The 21,800-nt window shown below is 51.4% G+C and overlaps 2 protein-coding genes across 3 annotated transcripts in view; one reads left to right on the top strand and one right to left on the bottom strand.

Moving 5' to 3' along the window:
- Positions 1-32: 32 nt before the first annotated feature.
- Positions 33-4,553, bottom strand: ttc8 (tetratricopeptide repeat domain 8). Its single transcript, XM_084681473.1, has 14 exons — positions 4,323-4,553; positions 3,615-3,735; positions 3,232-3,295; positions 2,963-3,122; positions 2,664-2,753; positions 2,518-2,562; positions 2,346-2,431; positions 2,164-2,251; positions 1,841-1,951; positions 1,507-1,646; positions 1,101-1,275; positions 858-980; positions 669-752; positions 33-554 (listed from the first exon to the last, which is right to left on the bottom strand). Exons 1-14 carry the CDS (start codon positions 4,434-4,436, stop codon positions 438-440), a joined length of 1,518 nt encoding a protein of 505 aa, XP_084537599.1. The 5' UTR covers positions 4,437-4,553; the 3' UTR covers positions 33-437.
- An 834-nt stretch (positions 4,554-5,387) lies between these two features.
- The window catches only part of eml5 (EMAP like 5), a 41,458-nt gene continuing 25,045 nt past the window's right edge, over positions 5,388-21,800 (top strand). For both annotated transcript variants that reach the window (XR_014732189.1, XM_084681469.1), the window contains exons 1-4: positions 5,388-5,892; positions 14,752-14,911; positions 17,244-17,342; positions 18,998-19,066. Coding sequence is in view for 1 of the 2 variants with exons in the window: in XM_084681469.1 (XP_084537595.1) it covers positions 5,696-5,892; positions 14,752-14,911; positions 17,244-17,342; positions 18,998-19,066 (525 nt within the window). In the remaining variant the exon portion in view is untranslated. The remainder of the gene's footprint in view (positions 5,893-14,751; positions 14,912-17,243; positions 17,343-18,997; positions 19,067-21,800) is intronic.

Below are 21,800 nucleotides of genomic sequence, written 5' to 3'. Positions count from 1 at the left end.
ATGTTTAAACAATATTTTTTTATTATCTCCATCAAAGTACAGACTAGATAATAGCAATATGAATGTCCACATCACAATACATTTTGCAGTACTAAGAAAATAAACTATCAAATATACAGTATGTACTTCAATAAATAAATATTCATATACAATTCAATCTGCTTACTTTTGGTTAGTCATACTTCAAAATCCGCTACTGCTGATCTGGCAGGAAACATCTACACAAAACCACAGAGCAGGAAACCCCATTCTTGACAATCATTTCCTGTGAATGCAGTTTCTCCAAGTTAATCCACATGATGTTGGAGTTCTACGTTGTCAAGACTACCTCTCAGAACTCTGACTGTGAATGAGTGACATTCCGTAGCTTGAGCCACAATTTGTTGTACGAGAGCTCTGTCGCTCCAAGCTGACATGCAGGCAGGTCTCCCTGTAGCTCACAGCACAGCAAAGTGCTGACGAAGGTGTTTCAGGATCTGCTGGGTGTCCACATGTTCAGGGAAGGAGTCCTCCGACCTCAGAGCAGCCGTGTAGCTGCTCTGCAGATCCCCAATCTGGACACGGACAGCTCGTGTTAACGACTGTTTGTTTTGCTGAGATACTGCTTGATTTGAGTGGGTTTAATAGGTTTTAAAAGGAAGTGGGAAAAGGTGTGAAAATGCAGTTACCTTCTCTGAGAGAGTGGAGAAGTTGAAGTGAGGTTCATACATGTGAGGCGCCAACGATGCAGCCGTCTGCAGGAACGCTTTTGACTGTTTAAAAAGAGCAGGAAAAAAAGATTTAAAATAAATGTAGTAAGGAACCATCTCTAACTCACACATCCAATGAACCCTAACAGGTTTTATTCCCCCTCTCACCTGCTCAACACGTCCTCTGCGCAACTCCAGCACAGCCAGGTTATTGTAGGCCTCAGCGTGGTCATTGTTGAACGCTAAAGCCAGTTTAAAACACTGGTATGCCAACGTCAGGTCCCCTATTCCCTGTAGAGAGAGAAACCAACAACGCTCTTTATCTATAATCAAGTTCATGTCACTACCTACTGTTTAGCTGTCACTGTGTGAGATGAGTCAAGGGTGTTTCTGGCCGAAGCCGGTACGCACCACAGCGACGTGACCGATGTTGTACCAGACATCAGCCAGCTCCTCGTCATTGGCTACCAGGGCCAGGGCTCTTTCAAAGGACGACAGCGTCATATCGTACTGCTGGGCGTAGAAGCAGCACAGCCCCAGGTTGTTGTACAGCTGGCAGTTATAAACCCCCATCTGTAACAAGCGCCTGCATGGCAAACACACAACGACGTCTCGCTTAGGGAGGAAACGAGAAGTGCTACGCTGATAAACGAGCAGCGGTGATGCTCGTGGTCGTAAAGTCCTTCAGCGTCCATCTCGAATCAAATAGAATTGTATTTGTACAGGCCTTTTTTCAAGCCTTGTCACAGATTGCTTCACATATGCCCACAGAACTGCCCTTTAACCAACCACCTCAGATCTCTACGTTGTGTCTGACCTGTAAAAACGTAAAGCGATCTCAGGCTGGTCAGTGTAGAAGTGGTTGCTGCCAATGCAGGCGATAGCCTCCACGTGAGTGTTGTCTTGCTTCAGAACGTCTTTGTAGTACTCTGTGGCGGAGGTGATGTTGTTCATCTCCTGTGAGAAGCACAGACAATCAGCCCAGATGACTGTCGGCCAATCGGAAAAGGAATACCATTTGGACAGACTGTTCCACGTGAAGGCTTGTCTTTTCCACGAGGCACAGGAATTTCCAACACCTTTTCTAAAAATGACATTACCCGCAATGAGGAGAAAGCAAGGGTTCTACAGAGGTGAGGAAAGCAACGTGCCTCGTGAATGCGAGCGATTCCTGTCAGGAGAGTAACTTCTCCAGGGAAGTGGTCCAGCCCTTGCTTGAAGAGGTTCAGTGCCGTGATGGGTTGATCCAGCCGCTGATACACCTAAATAAAACAATCATAATCTTAGGACAGGATGGTTTTCAGTCAAAAAAAACTTAACACATCAAGCATGAAAATGTACACATTCAAGCAATGGATGAGGGTCATTGATGGGCCCAAGACACCCAACACCATAACAACAGATCATGCTGATCCGTGTCATGCTGCTAGCTGTTCATCTGTTGCTACATGCGATGGGATGTGTTCACTCTTACCTTGGCCAGGTAGAGATATGTATCCACTACCTCCTGGTGGTTAAGAGCTGATCTGAACTGTTTCTCTGCCTCCCGGTGTAAACCTAGTCTGAAAGAGAGCACCATATCACATGGCACATTAGGATGTTGTATAGCCATACGTGTAAAACCACACTTCTAGAGACTCTGCGGGGTACACTTACCTGTAATAGCATTTTCCCAACTGTACTTTCCACCACCAGTCCTTGAACTGAGCATGCTCAGTAGCCTGAGCTGCCAGATCTAAAGCCTGCAGAGAGACAGACAGTTTTCACCATGTCATTGAGGATTTGTAATACAGAAACAGTCCAAAGTCAAACTAAATTTGTATCTTACATTTTTCACATCATTTTCATGATGAAAGATGTACTCAAACAGGGTCTGAGGAGAGAGAACGGTGAAAATGAACAAGAAAAGGACACACTGTAGTGAAAATATCACTGACTGTCAAGAAATTGTTCAACAAGTGAAAACTTGTTTACCTTGGATAAATTGGGCTTCTGGGCATACTTGGCCAAGTTGAGTCTTGACAGGTTTATGAATTCCCCGTCTGGATTGGTCAACATGGAGGCCTGGGTAAATTAACCAGACATGGACACAACTCAATCAGGGTGTTGCTGACATCTAACTATTCACACAATCAACATGACCTCTTTACAGTTACAGCTGTGATCACAAACACAAAGCCAATGACCTAATTCCTCGTAATACATGAAAAATATACCATACAGCTAACATCATGCTGTCACTCTCTGCAGACAGGAGAAGGGTTAGAACTTACGGTTCCCAGTCGGACATATCTTCCAGATGCGCTGGTCACCGGCCGGGCGGTGCTGGCTGTGCGGGGGGTCCTGATGGCCTGTTCCATGGTTCCTGGTCTCCCAGACTGAGTACTGGGCCTTACAAACCCTGTGATTGGCCGTCCGGACTGGGTCATGGGCCTGCACAAAAGAAGGAAATGCTGTATTTGCTCGACAAACAAAACAAGGTGTCATTAGATTAGTATCTTTAGTGTCTAAAGAGGGTTGGTTGTGAGCTGTGGCAGGGTACCTGACGGCTGGAGTAGGCCCACCTCCGTGACTGGTGCCAGCGAGTCTTAATGATGTTCCTGGACCTAAAACCAAGTTAATTTACACTCAAGAACATGTATGACCAATCCTATCAGAAACAGAAACACCATGCAAAATACATGTTAGTCTAAAAAGTTAAGTTGTAACAGGTAATGGCTACTTTTTACTTAAGTATATGTCAGAGCCCACACTTCTTTACTTTAACTTGAGTGAAAACGTGTAGTCAGCACTTCAAGTCTTTTTAAACATGAGTTTATGTATTTCAACTCGAGTGATGGATGTGTGTGTTTTGCCATCTCTGATAAGAAAGTAAGATGTGCAGTGACATTGTGTGTTGATGTAAAAAGGAGAGTACAGACTTACGGGCCACTTGAGCAATAGAGCTCTCATCCAACATCATCTCTGCAATTCCCTCCTGGTCCACCTCCACCTCGTCAATGTAAACCATCTCCGTCAGAGCTCGCGTCTTCAGGCTCCACGCGGCCTTTCCAAAACCAAGCGGAAAAAATCATGTTAGGATGAGAAGATCCGTCACTACACGTCAGCTCTGACTGTTGGCACGAATGAAAATGGCTACACTTAAAGCACAGTAGACATGACAGCCGTGTTACCTCAGAGATGAGTAATGAGGAATCAGCTTCCTTTTGTGACAGCAATGTGAAATGTTGAGAAGATAGGTGAGAGGTTTGAAAGTATAGCTAGGCTAGCAAGTTCAAATAAAAAGCAAAATTCATGAAAGAGGCGGATGAGGTAAATGGAAAACACATACACAAGCGACGCCAAAGCGTGAAAGGTTTACAATCTAACCTAGTAGGCAGACAGCTAGCTAGGATGAGTTACCAATGCATGCTACTAGTGGGCTATAATAGCCCACTTAACAAGTGTTATTCAGGGAATGTCATGGCTAAAGCAAGGGAATGCATGGCAACCTTGCACGGGATTCGTCACTAATCGGGATTAGTAGCATCAGCATCGATAGCAGCAGCGTTTTCGCTACATATATAACGCTAGCTACAGAGTGAGCCTATAGCTAACCAAGTTGCTAGCTAAATTAGCTACTGTTGCATCTACCTGGTCGTAGGGACTGTCCTCCAATATCTTTGTACAAATATCAGAACACTGCTGAAACTTCCGTCTCCGAAAATAGCTCCACGAGAGAAATAAAGGATCCATCGGTACTTCCATTTTGTTTCCACAGTGTTTTCTAGTGCAAGAAATTCAAAGCTAAACTGTTTGCTGCTCAAGTAGGTAGGCTAGCTGTATTACCAAGGGCTTTTCAGTCGATCTGCGGGAAGCGTCCTTCTGTCACCGAGCAACGGAGGGGGGAGGTCCAATCTGCTGTAAGCATTATGTCCTCAGATCTCTGCAAACCTGTCCCATTTATTTTTAATTTGTTTATTTAACTACAGTGTACAATTTCTGGGTAAAAATTGAGAGGTGTGCTTGCGTCCATTGCAACTGGAGAATCTTTTTTTATTTATTATTAATTATTTATCCGTATCACCTCCAAACCTTTTTTTTAAACTTACATCAAACATCCAAACATTTGGAGAAAGACAATATATTTTCATGGTTGGTAGACTACATTGAAAGGAACTGTTGCGACCAAATCAACTAGAACTGACTAGAGCTAGCTATAATTAATGTGTGTGAGTTAGATAAACAAGGCTCTCAAGTTGTATCAAAAGTTTGGCGTGAGATTAAGTTTACCATACCTGTCAACATTTGGGTAAAAAAAACAGTTGTGAATACGTGACTGTTATTCAGAGAAAAGCAGTAGCCACAGTATTTATAGATGAACATAGTAATAAATTGAAGTCATGTTGGGGTTACTATGTTAATGACCAAACAAAAATATGCTATGTTGGTTAAACGCAATTTTATACAATTTTGATGATCAAGTTGCATATCATTGATTGACAGCTGCCAAAAGCGTCTTGTCTAAACTACACACCATTGGCTTGCGCTGGTTCTTGAGAGGAGGATTTAGAAACATTATAATCATAAATGCCATTGGTCCAACAGCATCCCTTCAGAATTTACATGAATATCCGGAGATGTGATTGGACAGGCCGTTTGTCCATAACATTTAGGGCGGTGCTTGGGAAATAAGTCGAGAACTCCATCTTTGTAGGATTTGACAAGAGCTTCGACCAGTCTCGAGCAGGGCTAAAGGACCTGACTAAAGTAGAAGTAGATATTCGTTTTTCATTATGAGATGCTCGACGTAGGCAACGACTTTAAAGAAAAGGAAGATATTTAATATAAAAATACAACGAAACTGCCATGCACATGGTACTCGGATGCCCTATATAAACGCTTCCTCTGGACAAGATGCATTTCCAACGGAACTATTACCAAGGACAAGGGGCTTGAATGAAATCTTATTTGCTGAATGAAAATATATTTAAAAATTATCTCGACAGAGACAAAGAAGTACAGAAATGGCTGACAGAACCGCTCCGAATTGTCACCTACGACTTGAGTGGGTGTACGGATACCGGGGACATCAGTGCCGCAACAACCTGTACTATACCGCGGCCAAGGAAATAGTCTACTTTGTCGCCGGCGTGGGAGTTGTGTATAACACAAGAGAACACAAGCAAAAATTTTACTTGGGTCACAACGATGACATAATCAGGTAAATCCACTAAAAAGGCAACATAAAGTTGTATAATGTGTGTGGAGACAGCACGCTTGCAAATTTCAGCACCTGGACAGCTACCTATGATGGGAGAGTTTTCTTACCCGTAGTGCCTCGTTGCTAGTTATAGCCTACCTAAAGTTATTATATATTCCCAAACACAGATAGCCGACTGTTAGCAAATTACATAACACATGCCGTTTGACCAAGTCAGTAATTATTTGCCGTCAACGTTCACCGCCTCATCACAACAGCCAGAAAACAGGCTATTCTCTTCATTTCCTCTCTTCTCATCCCTCCATCTGTCAGAAGGGAAATATAGCCAAACCTCCTGTCTGCTCTCATTGCCATCTTTCAAACTAATGTTGACTGCTCAGTGAACCAGGAAAGCTGCAAAAGCATGACTGTGAGCATTAAACATGTCAGATATCCCCCAAAAGAGACGCAGGTGAAATAGTATCAGGCAGACCCGCTGATTACATAGTTAACCTCCGGAGCAACGGTTCTTGTTTGTCATTCGGCATTATTACAACAGCTTTACTTCATTCAAGGGGATACAATGGAGACCGGCTGTACTCTTAATGATGTAAAATGACGGTGCCCATCGCTCGTGTTGACGTGGGGGTTGGCCTGGAGATAACGGGGATTATAAACTGTCACCGTGCCGTTAGTCAGCTGCTCTGCTGTTTCATTATTAATTGGTCAACAGAACTGAGAGACTAACCGTGCATCACCTCTTATGTGTTAAGTGCATTGGTACAATTACTATGCAGTTGGATAACCATCCATAACTAGGTCTACAGAGCAAGAGCAAAACCATATTAATTTATACTTATTTAACCATTTAGAACATTAAATAAATACAGATATTTCATTTTCATTAGTTTCGTCCTTCTGAAATGATTACAGTATAAAAGCAATGACTCCAACCATCCTTTTACTAATTATTCATGGTTAGTAGTCATGTTTAATAGTTGTAGATACAAACTGGATAAGACAGTGTTTTACTCTTATTCAAGCACAAGTGTTCTTCAATCCAGAGCTACTTCCTGGGTAGGGACAGGGGGGGGGACAGGGGGGGGGGACCAGAGGAGAGGCAGATGGGCAGTGTGTCCTCATGGAGGACCTCACCTCAGCTGGTTGAGCTTCAGAATCAGGCTCCATCGTAGAGCAGTTCAGTCTGACAACTTAGACCTGAGCCCAAATCCAGAGTTGTTGGGGTGCAGTGTCCTGTTGCAGTCTGAAGGCACATTCTGTGGCCAACTTGGCTGCATAAAAAAGAAACAATCGCAACAGCTTGCCAATACCTCGCCTGCTTTTTAATACTGTGTTTACTTGAGAGGTGGGAAGTCTAGACACAGACAAATTGAGGTTTCCGGACAGAGTGGAGACAGAGGCTAGACCGTTAAGCGTCTGGGAGACTGGTTGTTGTGTCAGGTGTGGAGGAGCAGGGATGTTCCTGTTCAGGTCTCCCTGTCAGCCAACTCCAGTGCTGAACTCACTCGTGTGGATGAGATGCAGTGGCCTCAGACTGCAGGGTGGTGTCCATGTCTCTCTCCTCCCTACTCACATCCAGTGACCAATAGAGACGCGTTTCCTGTCTCTAGATGTTCTCCGTCCAGGCTTTGATGTCCCTCGTTAGATTTTGTTTCATGAGGTTGATGAGCGCCAGTGTTTGTGTTTACAAGATGAATTGTCATTACTTCCTGGTGTGTGTGGTGTGTGTGGTGTGTATGATGTGTGTGTGGTGTGTGTGCTGTGTGTATGATGTGTGTGTGGTGTGTGTGGTGTGTGTGTTGTGGTGTGTGGTGTGCCCTGCAGCATCCTCTGTTGTTATTTAAATGAGGAAGAGGAGGAGGGAGGGAGGGAGGGAAGGAGGGAAGGAGGGAGGGAGGGAGGGAGGGAGGGAGGGAAGGAGGGAGGGAGGGAGGGAGGGAGGGAGGGAGGGAGGGAGGGAGGGAGGGAGGGAGGGAGGGAGGGAGGGAGGGAGGGAGGGAGGAGATGGAGGATAAGCAGGAAGTGGAGGTTGATGAAGAGAACAATAGCCGCTCTATTGACCAGACATCTTTTCAAATAGCGGAGAGAGGCAAGCGCACCAGCCCCTCTCTCTCTCTCTCTCTCTCTCTCTCTCTCTCTCTCTCTCTCTCTCTCTCTCTGTCTCTGTCTCTGTCTCTGTCTCTCTCTCTCTCTCTCTCTGGTCCTGCTTGTCTGCCTCATTCCAGAGCTGCCTTTTTCTCTTCACCTTGAATCTCATTCCTACATGGCTTCTCTAAGCTATGTGCACTTGAATGCACTCTTTTCCAATGTAATCCCTAATCTGATCTGATTCATAGTGTTGTTTATTCTAACAGTGTCTATAAAGGAGTGCTGGATTGTAGGGCTGTTTTTACATGTTACAATAGCCAGGCTCTGCTAGTGATGTGATAGATCCCCCCCCATGACTACTTATAAGATTAAGATTCAGCAATTAAACTTGACTCTAGACCTTTGTTAGGAAGTCTCATGTTTCGCTTTGATCAGTATTATATAAACATAGGCCTACACACATGCTGTCCCCTATGGCGTACAATGGCCAACATATAGAATTCTCCTGACATATGCTCTGACATGTGCTGACGCACACTGAAGTGTACAGTAGCATGCTGCGAGCAATATGATCTTCTAAGATTCACCCATGCATTGAGCCTGCTAAGGTGATGCGAATCATCGGGGGGAAAAGCCTTTAGCTCTGGCTGGTTCTGCCTCACATTCTCCTTAGCTGTGCATCCACCGCTGTGTGTGGAGAATCCCCCTCCTTACTCCACTACGGCCGTTCATTCATTATCCTAAAGCTGCTTATCCGGTCCAGGGCTTCCACAAAGCTCTAGTGTCAACCCCCATACGGGGCCACAGCCTATATCCTAGTAGCCTACAATACTATGCATAGTATCTCAGCCTGCTACTGCAGCATAGCTACTAAACAGCCTCCTCTTTCATACTCGCCTCTCTCTTCAACACTGAAACGCCACGCGCTCATACGCTGTCTGATGATTCTCAGAGTAACAGTGTGGTAATGTTGTTTCTGGTGTTAAGGGTTTTTATATCGACCGACTATTCAGATCACTCCCTGACCAGAATGTATCAAACATCATGACTACAGATGAAAACAGGAAGTCGCACAGTGAGGTGTGAGAAACATCTCAAGCAAAGACGTTGTCTATCCAGCCCCTGCAGTCTGTAGCACGTCAGGGCTGGAGGCAGGGCAGGAGGCAGGGCTGGAGGCAGGGCTGGAGGCAGGGCTGGAGGCAGGGCAGGAGGCAGGGCTGGAGGCAGGGCTGGGGGCAGGGCAGGAGGCAGGGCTGGAGGCAGGGCTGGAGGCAGGGCTGGAGGCAGGGCTGGAGGCAGGGCAGGGCTGGAGGCAGGAGAGGAGGCAGGGCAGGAGGCAGGGCAGGGCTGGAGGCAGGGCAGGGCTGGAGGCAGGAGAGGAGGCAGGGCAGGAGGCAGGGTGTCTCCTGGTCCCCCCTTGCGCTCTGCTAGGATCGTCATCCCTGGAGCGAGTGTCCTGAAGGACTTTCTGAGGCTGAGGGAAGCAGTCTGACTGGGTGAGCCTTTCTGAGGCTGAGGGAAGCAGTGTGACTGGGTGAGCCTTTCTGAGGCTGAGGGAAGCAGTGTGACTGGGTGAGCCTTTCTGAGGCTGAGGGAAGCAGTGTGACTGGGTGAGCCTTTCTGAGGCTGAGGGAAGCAGTGTGACTGGGTGAAGTGCTGCTGTGCTCTCTAAAGAGCACGTGTCTACTGTAATTAGGCTCCTCCCAAGCACGATTTACTTAGCTAATAGAATGCCTCAGCATTTTCAACAACCAGCTGTAACCTTGGTGAGATGCTCATCGAAACTAGATGTTCGTTAAAACAGACATGCCCACAACACCTGTCATAACACGGAACATCTAAGCCCTTCGACAGAAAGCTCTGTCAGATTGCTGGTATTATGTGTCTTGTATTTGAACTGCTAGACCCATTGTTAGTTGAGAGCTGTATAAAGCGACTATTCACTGCTATCGACTCAAATGATGAGGATATTCTCATCTGTGTAAGATAGCTATTGACAGCCAGCTGAATGACACCTCCCTGGCTCTGTCACAGTAATCCATTCTGTTGACACATGGGCTCGTGGTCCTTCAGTTTGGACACTGTTCTGGTGCTGTTTTATTCATATCTCTTGTTACTGCCCGGCATTGGAACAAACAGGGGCTGGACATTGTTCTATTTTTGGCGGCCCCGAATTAAGATTTTCTTTCTAGAATCTACAGAAGATCACGGAAACCCTGACTTTTTGAAATGTGCTAATCCTCTTCTTACTTATAATCCCTGGCAAGAGCAGGCAAGGTGAATACTGTGTGTGCGTGTGGACCAAACCTGACAATCAGCCTTGTTTTTGTGTGTGCTGGTGTGTGTTTGTGCGGGGGAGGATGTCCTCATTTCTACCCCTTGTGCCATTTTGTGTCAACCTTTTCTATTTGACACTTCTGACGCTCTGAATTACCTTTGACTCCCTCACCACCCAGGCCCTGTGGTGTCACAACAGACTGTTATCCAGCCCACGCCTCTCTTCCACCACCAGTCCTTCCTCTCAGCATTCATCAGGCCACACATTTTAGCGAAGCCAATCAATTTGACTTGATGGCTCATCCTGTTAGCCGGCTCGGTGTGCCTGGCCATACAGGGAGTTATTGGCAGGGTGTAAACCCTCACATCAACGCACCGTAGATCAAACCAGAGCACTGCAGAGCTGCTCCACAGGCCTGGCCATTAGTGGAGGGATTTCCCAAACTCATTAGCTGATAGGAATGTAATTGAAGCGGCTGTTCTGTTGTAGTGCAGTGAGAGTCCAGAGAGCTGCAGCACCGACAGAGACACACCCCTCCCTCCCTCCCTCCCTCCCTCCCTCCCTCCCTCCCTCCCTCCCTCCCTCCCTCCCTCCCTCCCTCCCTCCCTCCCTCCCTCCCTCCCTCCCTCCCTCCCTCCCTCCCTCCCTCCCTCCCTCCCTCCCTCCCTCCCTCCCTCCCTCCCTCCCTCCCTCCCTCCCTCCCCTCCACCACAGCGCCTCTGTTAAACAGGGTGTGCTCAGCGGAGGCTGGAATGGGACAGAGGTTAGGGTTAGGGTTAGGGTTGAAGTCCAGTCATAGGAAGGGTTTCAGCAATGGAAGTGAATCCAACAAGTATAAGCTGGGCAGCTGTGTGGGCCCTGTCCAGGCTGAGCTGTGGTTGTCGTGGTGAGTCCCAGCCTGGCTTGGGCTGGCTGGCTGGCTGGGCTGGTGGTGGAGTGGCTCTGCCTGGCCCCGAACAGGGCCTGGACTCCTCTGTCCTCTGCCTGCTGGAGTGAGTGCTGAGGGGAGGTTGATGCTCCTGTCCTCCTCACTGTGGACCTGCTTATGAAGACCAGAGGGTCTCTGACTCCTCACTGTGGACCTGCTTATGAAGACCAGAGGGTCTCTGACTCCACCCCCTTCTCCTCTCCACAGACCGCTGGTCTTGCATCAACGTGTCCTTTCACCAAGATCATGTCAAAAAGATCAAAACACCGGTTCATCCTCCTCTCTAACTCTGTTACTTTTTTGGTTCTTTTTTTGTGTGTCCCTGCTTGAGTTGAGGGTTTTGAGGATGTTGTGAGGATTTGATTCAGTAAGGATTTGATTCAGTGAGAATTTGATTCAGTGTGGCTTACTGAGCTGAGCAGACCGGTCTGACAAGAACCATTAACCATCTGATAATACCATTGTCATCTTCTCTTGTCTGTACCTGTACAGCACCTGGCTGTGGCAGGCCACTTGGTGTCTCTCGGAGCACCAATCACTGCCTCTTTCTCTGATTGCTATTTTTAGCAGCTTTGCTATGATTATGTAATTCATATAAGATGAGATGAGAAATGGTGCCAGTTTGGAGTGGGTTCAGCTGCATGGGGGGTGGGGAGGAGAGGAGAGGTGTTAAGGGTATATCCTGCGTGATTCTAGTGGTGTTCTGGAAGCCCCCTGTTCCTCATGCCGGAGCAATGAACATAGCAGCCAGTCCATTTCGAAAACAGGAGATTGGAGCAGGAGAGAGAGGGGATGGAGAGAGGAGGAGAAAGAGGGGAAGGAGGGAGAGGGGAAGGAGGGAGGAGGAGAATGTAGGAGAGAGAGGGGAAGGAGGGAGGAGGAGAGAGAGGGGAAGGAGGGAGGAGGAGAGAGGAGATGAGAGAGGGGAAGGAGGGAGGAGGAGAGAGGAGGGGAAGGAGGGAGGAGGAGAGAGAGGGGAAGGAGGGAGGAGAGAGGAGATGAGAGAGGGGAAGGAGGGAGGAGATGAGAGAGGGAAAGGAGGGAGGAGGAGATGAGAGAGGGGAAGGAGGGAGGAGGAGAGAGGAGATGAGAGAGGGGAAGGAGGGAGGAGATTAGAGAGGGAAAGGAGGGAGGAGTAGATGAGAGAGGGGAAGGAGGGAGGAGGAGAGAGGAGATGAGAGAGGGGAAGGAGGGAGGAGTAGATGAGAGAGGGGAAGGAGGGAGGAGGAGAGAGGAGATGAGAGAGGGGAAGGAGGAAGGAGGAGAGAGGAGGGGAAGGAGAGAGGAGATGAGAGAGGGGAAGGAGGGAGGAGGAGAGAGGAGATGAGAGAGGGGAAGGAGGGAGGAGGAGAGAGGAGATGAGAGAGGGGGAGGAGGGAGGAGGAGAGAGAGGGGAAGGAGGGAGGAGGAGAGAGGAGATGAGAGAGGGGAAGGAGGGAGGAGGAGAGAGGAGGGGAAGGAGGGAGGAGGAGAGAGAGGGGAAGGAGGGAGGAGGAGAGAGGAGATGAGAAAGGGGAAGGAGGGAGGAGATGAGAGAGGGAAAGGAGGGAGGAGGAGATGAGAGAGGGGAAGGAGGGAGGAGGAGAGAGGAGATGAGAGAGGGGAAGGAGGGAGGAGATTAGAGAGGGAAAGGAGGGAGGAGTAGATGAGAGAGGGGAAGGAGGGAGGAGGAGAGAGGAGATGAGAGAGGGGAAGGAGGGAGGAGATGAGAGAGGGAAAGGAGGGAAGAGTAGATGAGAGAGGGGAAGGAGGGAGGAGGAGAGAGGAGATGAGAGAGGGGAAGGAGGAAGGAGGAGAGAGGAGGGGAAGGAGAGAGGAGATGAGAGAGGGGAAGGAGGGAGGAGGAGAGAGGAGATGAGAGAGGGGAAGGAGGGAGGAGGAGAGAGGAGATGAGAGAGGGGGAGGAGGGAGGAGGAGAGAGGAGACAGAGGGAGAGCCGCCACGCTGGCTTTGAGTTAATTTGAGGAAGCGTGCTTCCCTGCCCGCCTGCTTCCCTCGCCTGCTCTCAGTAACTCTGAATCTGGGAGTGCAGTTGGCAAAACAGGCGGCTGTATTACAATGAATGAGCTCAGTTGCTGCGTGCAATAGATAACAGGACAAGGCAAGGGGAAGAATTGCCCAGTGAATCAGAGTAGCTGCTGGTGGATGTACTAACCGCACCGCAGACTGTTGATGCCGAGCTTCACCTTTCCCAAAGAGAGGGAACCAGGTTGAGGCGGACAGGGAGAAGCGAGAGTTGGTCAACGGACAGATCCAGCAGTCCTTACTGAATTAAGACAGGTGAAACTGACAGAAGGTCAAAGGTCAGAGGAAGACCTGCTGTGCCCTGTAAGGGCGCATGGGGGTGAGACCTGGCAGGAGGGGGGGCAGGAGGGGGAGCAGGAGGGGGGGCAGGAGAGGGGAGCAGGAGGGGGGGCAGGAGGGGGAGCAGGAGGGGGGGCAGGAGAGGGGAGCAGGAGGGGGAGCAGGAGGGGGGGCAGGAGGGGGGGCAGGAGGGGGGGCAGGAGGGGGTAGCTGGCCCAAGTCCCCCCTCAGGGATTCCAGCTGCAACTGGGATTCCCCCTGCCTCTGCCCCCGCCTGGCGTAGTGTCAGCATGGCATCATCTCAGCCTGATAGTGTCTGCTGTCTGAGAAAACCCAAACCCTCTTGTGCTTCTCTGTTCACGTGCCACACACGCACACACATGTGTGCACACATGGACACACACACACACACACACACACAGCTGTCGTGGGGGTTCATCAGCCATAGATCTACTGAATGACTGTTTTAGACTAGTGGATACAGCTGGGATTTAACTGACCATTTCTCTCCCCCTCCCTCCCTCCCTCCTCTCCCCCTCCCTCCTGTCTCCCCCCCCCCTCCTTCCTGTTTCCCCCTCCTCTCCCCCCCTCCCTCCCTCCCTCCCTCCCACCCCCTCCCTCCCTCCTCCCCCCTCCCTCCCTCCCTCCCTCCCCTCTCCCCCCTCCCTCCTCTCTCCCCTCCCCCCTCCCTCCTGTCTCCCCTCCCCCCTCCCTCCTGTCTCCCCCCTCCCTCCCTCCTCTCCCCCCCTCCCTCCCTCCTCTCCCCCTCTCTCCCTCCTGTCTCCCCCCCCTCCTGTCTCCCCCCCTCCCTCCCCTCCCCCCCTCCCTCCCTCCTGTCTCCCCTCCCCCTACGTCCTGTCTCCCTCCCTCCCCTCTCCCTCCCCCCTCCCTCCTGTCTCCCCTCTTCCCCCCTCCCTCCCTCCTCTCCCCCCTCCCTCCTGTCTCCCCCCCCTCCCTCCCTCCCCCCTCTCCCCCCTCCCTCCCGTCTCCCCCCCTCCCTCCCTCCCTCCTCTCCCCCTCCCTCCCTCCCGTCTCCCCCCTCCCTCCCTCCCTCCCCTCTCCCCCCCTCCCTCCCTCCCTCCCCTCTCCCCCCTCCCTCCTGTCTCCCCCCTCCCTCCCTCCCCTCTCCCCCCTCCCCCCTCCTGTCTCACCCCCCCCTCCAACCCTCCTGTCTCACCCCCCCCTCCCTCCCTCCTGTCTCCCCCCCCTCCCTCCTGTCTCCCCCCCTCCCTCCTGTCTCCCCCCTTCCTCCTCCCTACAGTCTAGCTCTCCACCCGGAGCGTGTGCTGGTAGCGACAGGCCAGGTGGGGAAGGAGCCTTACATCTGTGTGTGGGACTCCTACACCGTCCAGACTGTGTCCATCCTGAAGGACGTCCACTCCCACGGCATCGCCTGCCTCGCCTTCGACCTGGAGGGACAGGTACGTGGTCCCCCCACCGCCCACCCTTCTGGAGGGACAGGTACGTGGTCCCCCCACCGCCCACCCTCCTGGAGGGACAGGTACCTGGTCCCCCCACCCCCCCTGGACAGAGGGGTACGTGGTCCCCCCCACCCCCTCGGGGGCGCTGGCCGGGCGCTCCCACAACAACGCTCACACACACCCCGTCCATGACACCCTGTGGAGTTTGGCACTCCTGCGCTTCTGCTACGGGCCGCCATTCGTTTGATTATGTAGCATCAGGAGTTTCTTTGTGGTGTTAATACAAAGAATATAATAAATACATATATATATATACGTGTATAGAGTATATAGAGAACATAGAGATTTGGGTTAGTCATCCAGCAGCCACAGCAGCAGCTGGTGAGCAGGACGCAGGGGGAGGTTCCAGGGCGAGGTTCCAGGGGGAGGTTCCAGGGGAGGTTCCAGGGGGAGGTTCCAGGGGGAGGTTCCAGGGGGAGGTTCCATGGGGAGGTTCCAGGGGGAGGTTCCAGGGGAGGTTCCAGGGGGAGGTTCCAGGGGAGGTTCCAGGGGAGGTTCCAGGGGGAGGTTCCAGGGGAGGTTCTAGGGGGAGGTTCCATGTGGAGGTTCCAGGGGGAGGTTTCAGGTGGAGGTTCCAGGGGGAGGTTCCAGGGGGAGGTTCCAGGGGGAGGTTCCAGGGGAGGTTCCACGGGGAGGTTCCATGGGGAGGTTCCAGGGGGAGGTTCCAGGTGGAGGTTCCAGGTGGAGGTTCCAGGGGGAGGTTCCAGGGGAGGTTCCATAGGGAGGTTCCAGGTGGAGTTTCCAGGGGGAGGTTCCAGGGGGAGGTTCCAGGGGGAGGTTCCAGGGGGAGGTTCCAGGGGAGGTTCCAGGGGGAGGTTCCAGGGGGAGGTTCCAGGGGGAGGTGGACTGACCTGCTCCTGAGCTCCACTGACCCGCCCGGCCGGCCGGGTGACACCTCCCTGAAGACTCCTGCAGCGTTAGCAGGACAGCTGCACAGACAGGGAAACGAGTAGCAGGCACGCTTCAAAGGTTTACCCTTAAGAGTCAGGTGGAATCTCATCCACTGGCTCAGGCTGCGACTGAACCTTGACAGGCTGGAGGCTGGAGGCCAGAGGAGGTAGAGAGGTGCTGACACGTTGGTGTGGAGGCTGGACACGGGAGACTGCTCTGTGACTGTGGATACACAAGCTCCCAGGAGACAGGCTCGTTCTTCACCTCCAGCCCCATCAGAGTGAAAACATGATGTACGCTCCATCCTCTGAACTGTTGGCTCGATCGCACACTGTCAGCGGGCGCACAGGTTTATGTTCAGCCCTCACAATGTGCTGTCGTGGGGAGTATTCATATTTCCCCAAATCAATATTTAATAGATGGAGTCCTCGTCGGTGTCCCGCAGGGGCCATGGGAGCAGAGTCCTACCTCCTCTGCTCCCAGAGACAGACAGGGGAAGCCCATGGTTCTTGCTGGTCGGCTGGAGAGCGGAGGATGGAGACAGGAAGTGACAGACAGGCTCTGAGGCTGCAGGATTGTCCGCTGCCTCAGTGCCTCTGCTGGTCTCCTGACTCTGCCTCTAACTCTGCCTTTCCGCTCCCCACAGTCCGGGGCGAGGCACGGTTCAGGGGAGGCATGTCAGAAGGAATCCCTCAGTCCATTTACCATGGCAACACTATCAGGACTACACTTGTGTTTCCTACGTCGAGTTTTCTACGTATTGAATACCTAAGCAGTACGAGCCGGCAGTAGTCTGTCATACAGATCATAAACCAGCTCCTTGTTCTCTAAATCCAATGTGGCTTCTCTTTTCTCATCTAGACTTTTTTTAATCCAGATGATCCCATCAGTCTTGCTCTGTGCCGCAGGATGGGTTCAAATCCACACTTTGTCCATGTTTCATCATGAAGTGGTAGATCTGTACCCCTCGTTAAGATACAGACTCCATCACAGTGGAAGTGGTCCCTAAGCCTTCCCCCTGCTCCTCTGAATGCCTAAACACTGCTTCAGCAGCGGATCAAAGAGAACACCCACCTTCGTACCGAGCAAGGTGCAGGGTGGATATAGATTTCCATAAGCGCTCCTCTCCTCTCCTGCTACTGCTGCCTACACACTTGGCTGTAGGAGATCCTTCCATCCCCACCACTACTGAAACATCCAGAGTCAGGGGCTTGGGAGCAGAGCGTCTCTCTGTACCATGCACCACAAACAGAATCATCACTGACTTGACAGCCGTGGCATGAATAGAGAGATCCCTTGTCGTGTCAGTTGAAAGGCAGGACAGAGAGAGGTGTATCCTGGTGCTGTGTTGTAATTCTCCTCTGTGCCTTTTCCTTTGCAGTGTCTGGTCTCAGTGGGCCTCGACTCCAAGAACACTATATGTGTGTGGGACTGGAGGAGAGGAAGAGTCCTGGCTGCTGCCCCTGGCCACACCGACCGGGTACGTCTCATCCTCCTCCTCCTCCTCCATCTCCTCCTCCTCCACCATCTCCTCCTCCTCCTCCACAATCTCCTCCTCCACCATCTCCTCCTCCATCTCCTCCTCCACCATCTCCTCCTCCTCCTCCACCATCTCCTCCTCCATCTCCTCCTCCTCCACCATCTCCTCCTCCTCCTCCTCCTCCACCATCTCCTCCTCCTCCTCCTCCACCATCTCCTCCTCCTCCTCCACCATCTCCTCCTCCATCATCTCCTCCTCCTCCACCATCTCCTCCTCCATCTCCTCCTCCTCCTCCACCTCCTCCACCATCTCCTCCTCCTCCTCCACCATCTCCTCCTCCATCATCTCCTCCTCCTCCACCATCTCCTCCTCCATCTCCTCCTCCTCCACCATCTCCTCCTCCATCTCCTCCTCCTCCACCATCTCCTCCTCCATCTCCTCCTCCTCCACCATCTCCTCCTCCTCCTCCACCATCTCCTCCTCCATCATCTCCTCCTCCTCCACCATCTCCTCCTCCTCCTCCACAATCTCCTCCTCCACCATCTCCTCCTCCACCATCTCCTCCTCCATCTCCTCCTCCTCCTCCTCCACCATCTCCTCCTCCTCCTCCACCATCTCCTCCTCCATCTCCTCCTCCACCATCTCCTCCTCCTCCTCCTCCATCATCTCCTCCTCCTCCTCCACCATCTCCTCCTCCATCATCTCCTCCTCCTCCACCATCTCCTCCTCCACCATCTCCTCCTCCATCTCCTCCTCCTCCACCATCTCCTCCTCCATCTCCTCCTCCTCCACCATCTCCTCCTCCTCCACCATCTCCTCCTCCAACTCCTCCTCCTCCTCCACCATCTCCTCCTCCTCCTCCTCCTCCTCCATCTCCTCCTCTTCCATCTCCTCCTCCACCATCTCCTCCTCCTCCTCCTCCTCCACCATCTCCTCCTCCATCATCTCCTCCTCCTCCACCATCTCCTCATCCTCCTCCTCCACCATCTCCTCCTCCTCCACCATCTCCTCCTCCTCCTCCTCCTCCACCATCTCCTCCTCCTCCACCATCTCCTCCTCCTCCTCCACCATCTCCTCCTCCATCATCTCCTCCTCCTCCACCATCTCCTCATCCTCCTCCTCCACCATCTCCTCCTCCTCCTCCTCCTCCTCCTCCTCCTCCACCATCTCCTCCTCCTCCTCCTCCTCCTCCTCCACCATCTCCTCCTTCTCCATCTGTCCTCCTCTCTCCTCCTCCCTTGATCAGCTCAACCACCTCTAAATGGATGCAGGATGAAGCTGGAGCCCAGGAGATCGAACATAAACCAGTTACGCCTGATGGATATTTAACATCCCAGACAGACTCTGAGGGAACACTAAGATAATGAGATGGATTAAAATAAAATGATGAAATGGCTACAGATTTTCTTTATTACTTTATACAGCCACACAATATTGACAATAACACAAAAACAGTGGGTCTGCTCGCACAGACACAAATGCACATTCAGTTAACCATGGAAAACCATACAGCCATGTCATTTCAGATTGAATTAAATGTGAGCGAGATTGAATTTGGATTTGAATTTGTGTTTGTTGCGTTGTGTTTGTACTTGATGTTGCATCTCTCTGATCTCTGACTGTGCAGCGAACCTGCTGTGCTCTTACTCTAACAGATCTTTGACATATCGTGGGATTTGTACCAGCCCAGCAAGCTGGTCAGCTGTGGGGTGAAACACATCAAGGTACGACTCATCACCATGCAGCCCTTTCACACACACACGCTACACACACACACACACTACACACACACACTGTACACACACGCAACACATGCTGACTTTACTTTCAACAGCACAAAGTGAAAATTGAGATTCAGGGCTTGTTAAAGAACAGAAGGCTCTTGGAGTGGTTTGCTATTGTGGCTCATTTGCATATTATTTCAGAATGTTCCGAGAGGAAATGCAACGATGTAGTCCTTTCCACCGTGTCAGTTTTTCTTGCATTATCGGGAAGACCATATCAAAGAGGAGAAATGCTAATGTTCTGGAGTTCGTGGCTGTTAAACCCTACCCTAAGTAGGACAGGCAGTGACTCATAGAAATCTCTCTTTTCAAGTTAATCTCTATTAACATGGACTGTATAGAAGGAGAAATGTCTTCTTTTTGTGGGATAATTCAGCAGTGTCTTTATTCAAATATTGTATATTTTCTCTCATTCAGCTTTTCAGGACTCGCCACAAACTGTAGCTGGATTCAGTCTTTTTTCTGAGGCTATTTAATTAGTCCTTTTTCATAGAAGGTTTTTTATGAAACCCTCTCCATCCAGTTCATAACTTTTCTCTGAGACGTTCAGTAATATTCTCTAGGTGTGTTTGGAAAGGACACACTACGGAGGATTCGGTTTACAAAAATGAGGTTTTGTCTTGAGTGTCGACTTGTCACAAAATTACCTCAATTTCACTGAGTGTGATTGTCTACTCTTTCTGTCTCTACTTACCCCTGTCTGACTTTCTCTCTCTCTTTGTCTCTCTGTCTCTCTCTCTGTCTCTCTCTCCGTCTCTTTCTCTGTCTCTCTCTGTCTCTCTCTGTGTCTTTCTCTGTCTCTCTGATCTCTGCTAACTCCCCCTCACAATCCTGCTTGTCTTCCTCCCCTCCCTCTCCTTACCCCCTTCTTTCCCAATAATACCCAGACTCCCCTAAGACCCCTCCACTCAGAGAAGCCACCCCCCCCCCCCCACCAGATCCCCTCTCCTCTCGTGTGTCCCCCTCCCTGATGTCTCCCTCTCCTCCTCTCTCTCTGATGCCAAGGCAATCGGCCCACATCATTCCAGAGCCTTTCCCCTGCGGACCATGTGACATCTGCTCCTTAGGCCTGTGTGCGCTGAGTGATTATAGCACTCAGTGCATCCAGGAGATTTAGCCCCAGTAATCCTCTCACTCGCAGTCAGGCTGGGTGCAACACAGACTCCCTGAGAATACCTCTGCTCCCTGCCCCGGCCCCGCCTCTCCCACAGGCCCCGCCTCCCCCACAGGCCCCGCCCCGCCTCCCACCACACAGGGGCTGGCCATAGTTTAGCCAAGAAGAAGTGGTTCATTTGATCATGACTTCGTTTTCTACCTACACACATACTCACCTATACACTAACTCACATACACACACACACACACACACACACACACCCATACACTAACTCACATACAGACACACACACACACCCATACACTAACTCACATACTCACACACACACCCATACACTAACTCACATACTCTCACACACACACACACACACACACACTGTGCTTGCTGGACTCACACTGTGTGAAGGATGAGTTTCCTATGTCACTGTGGACTGCCAGGGTCAACTAGAGGGAGATGAGCTGGACGGCCTGGTGATGTGTTCTCTCAGAATCCCCCTGACCCCCGAGCACCCAGGCAGAGCCTCCTCTGACTCACCCTGCCTCTCCCTGCCAGGACCAGCCTGGCAGTCAGGCCGCGTGCCACGCCCTGCCAGGTGGGGTGGAGACACTGTGGTCCGCTGGGACTGTGGGCGGGGGGAGCCCGGAGGGAGGGGCTGGGCTGGGCTCTTGGCTGGTGAATTACAGCCTCTCCACATTGATGACATTAAAAGTTTTTTTGCGTGTGGTGGGTGTGGGGTTGTGAGGAAGGGGAGGGAGGGCAGGGGGGGGGGCAGGGAAGGAAGGAAAGACCAGAGCTCTGAGTTGTGTGCTTGCATGAATGAGTGAGTGACGGGCTGCTGATTCTGACCTGGGCAGAATGGAAGGCTGCCTTCTACTTTTAGTTTCTCTCCAGGCAAACACAACCAGGCCTCTAGAGCCAATACTCTCTCTCTCTCTCTCTCTCTCTCTCTCTCTCTCTCTCTCTCTCTCTCTCTCTCTCTCTCTCTCTCTCTCCCCCTCCCTCTCTCTCTCTCTCTCTCTCTCTCTCTCTCTCTCACTCCTCTGGCCTCATCACAAAGCCCTCCAGCGTCCTGGCTCGTCTCAGTAATTCAGCAGGGAGGATTATGTGGAGTCGTGGGCTCCCTGCCTTATCAGGCTGGAGCAGGGAGGGCCTCCGCAGTCTCTCTGCTCCCTGTCACCTCTGCTGCAAGCTGGGACACAAAACCCCTGACGAGCCCTCCGCCCAACCCGGAGCACACAAACACACACACAGAGACACAAACACACACAAAGACGTACACACACACACCACACACACACCATGTTTCTCTGATACACCACAGGCTCCTGCAGGGTTGTGGTGTTCTGCAGGATCATGGATCCTTCCTGTCCTCACCCTGGACCCTGTCCTCACCCTGGACCCTGTCCTTACCTTGGACCCTGTCCTCACCCTGGACCCTGTCCTCACCCTGGACCCTGTCCTGGACCCTGTCCTCACCCTGGACCCTGTCCTGGACCCTGTCCTCATCCTGGACCCTGTCCTCACCCTGGACCCTGTCCTCATCCTGGACCCGTCCAC

Source organism: Hypomesus nipponensis, chromosome 3 (assembly GCF_054491055.1).
Source record: "Hypomesus nipponensis isolate SF chromosome 3, ASM5449105v1, whole genome shotgun sequence".
In the NCBI taxonomy this organism is placed as follows: domain Eukaryota; kingdom Metazoa; phylum Chordata; class Actinopteri; order Osmeriformes; family Osmeridae; genus Hypomesus; species Hypomesus nipponensis.
The sequence above is the reverse complement of the archived record's forward strand: the minus strand, read 5'-3'. Positions and strand labels throughout refer to the sequence as shown.

What these genes read in the sequence shown, in the direction of transcription:
- ttc8 (XM_084681473.1), bottom strand. Translation starts at nt 4,436, where the DNA reads ATGGAAGTACCGATGGATCCTTTATTTCTCTCGTGGAGCTATTTTCGG. An exon ending in CATATCTCTACCTGGCCAAG is followed by an intron (nt 1,952 to 2,163) that starts GTAAGAGTGAAC and finishes TGTTTTATTTAG; the next exon opens with GTGTATCAGCGGCTGGATCA. An exon ending in ACATCGGTCACGTCGCTGTG is followed by an intron (nt 981 to 1,100) that starts GTGCGTACCGGC and finishes CTCTCTCTACAG; the next exon opens with GGAATAGGGGACCTGACGTT.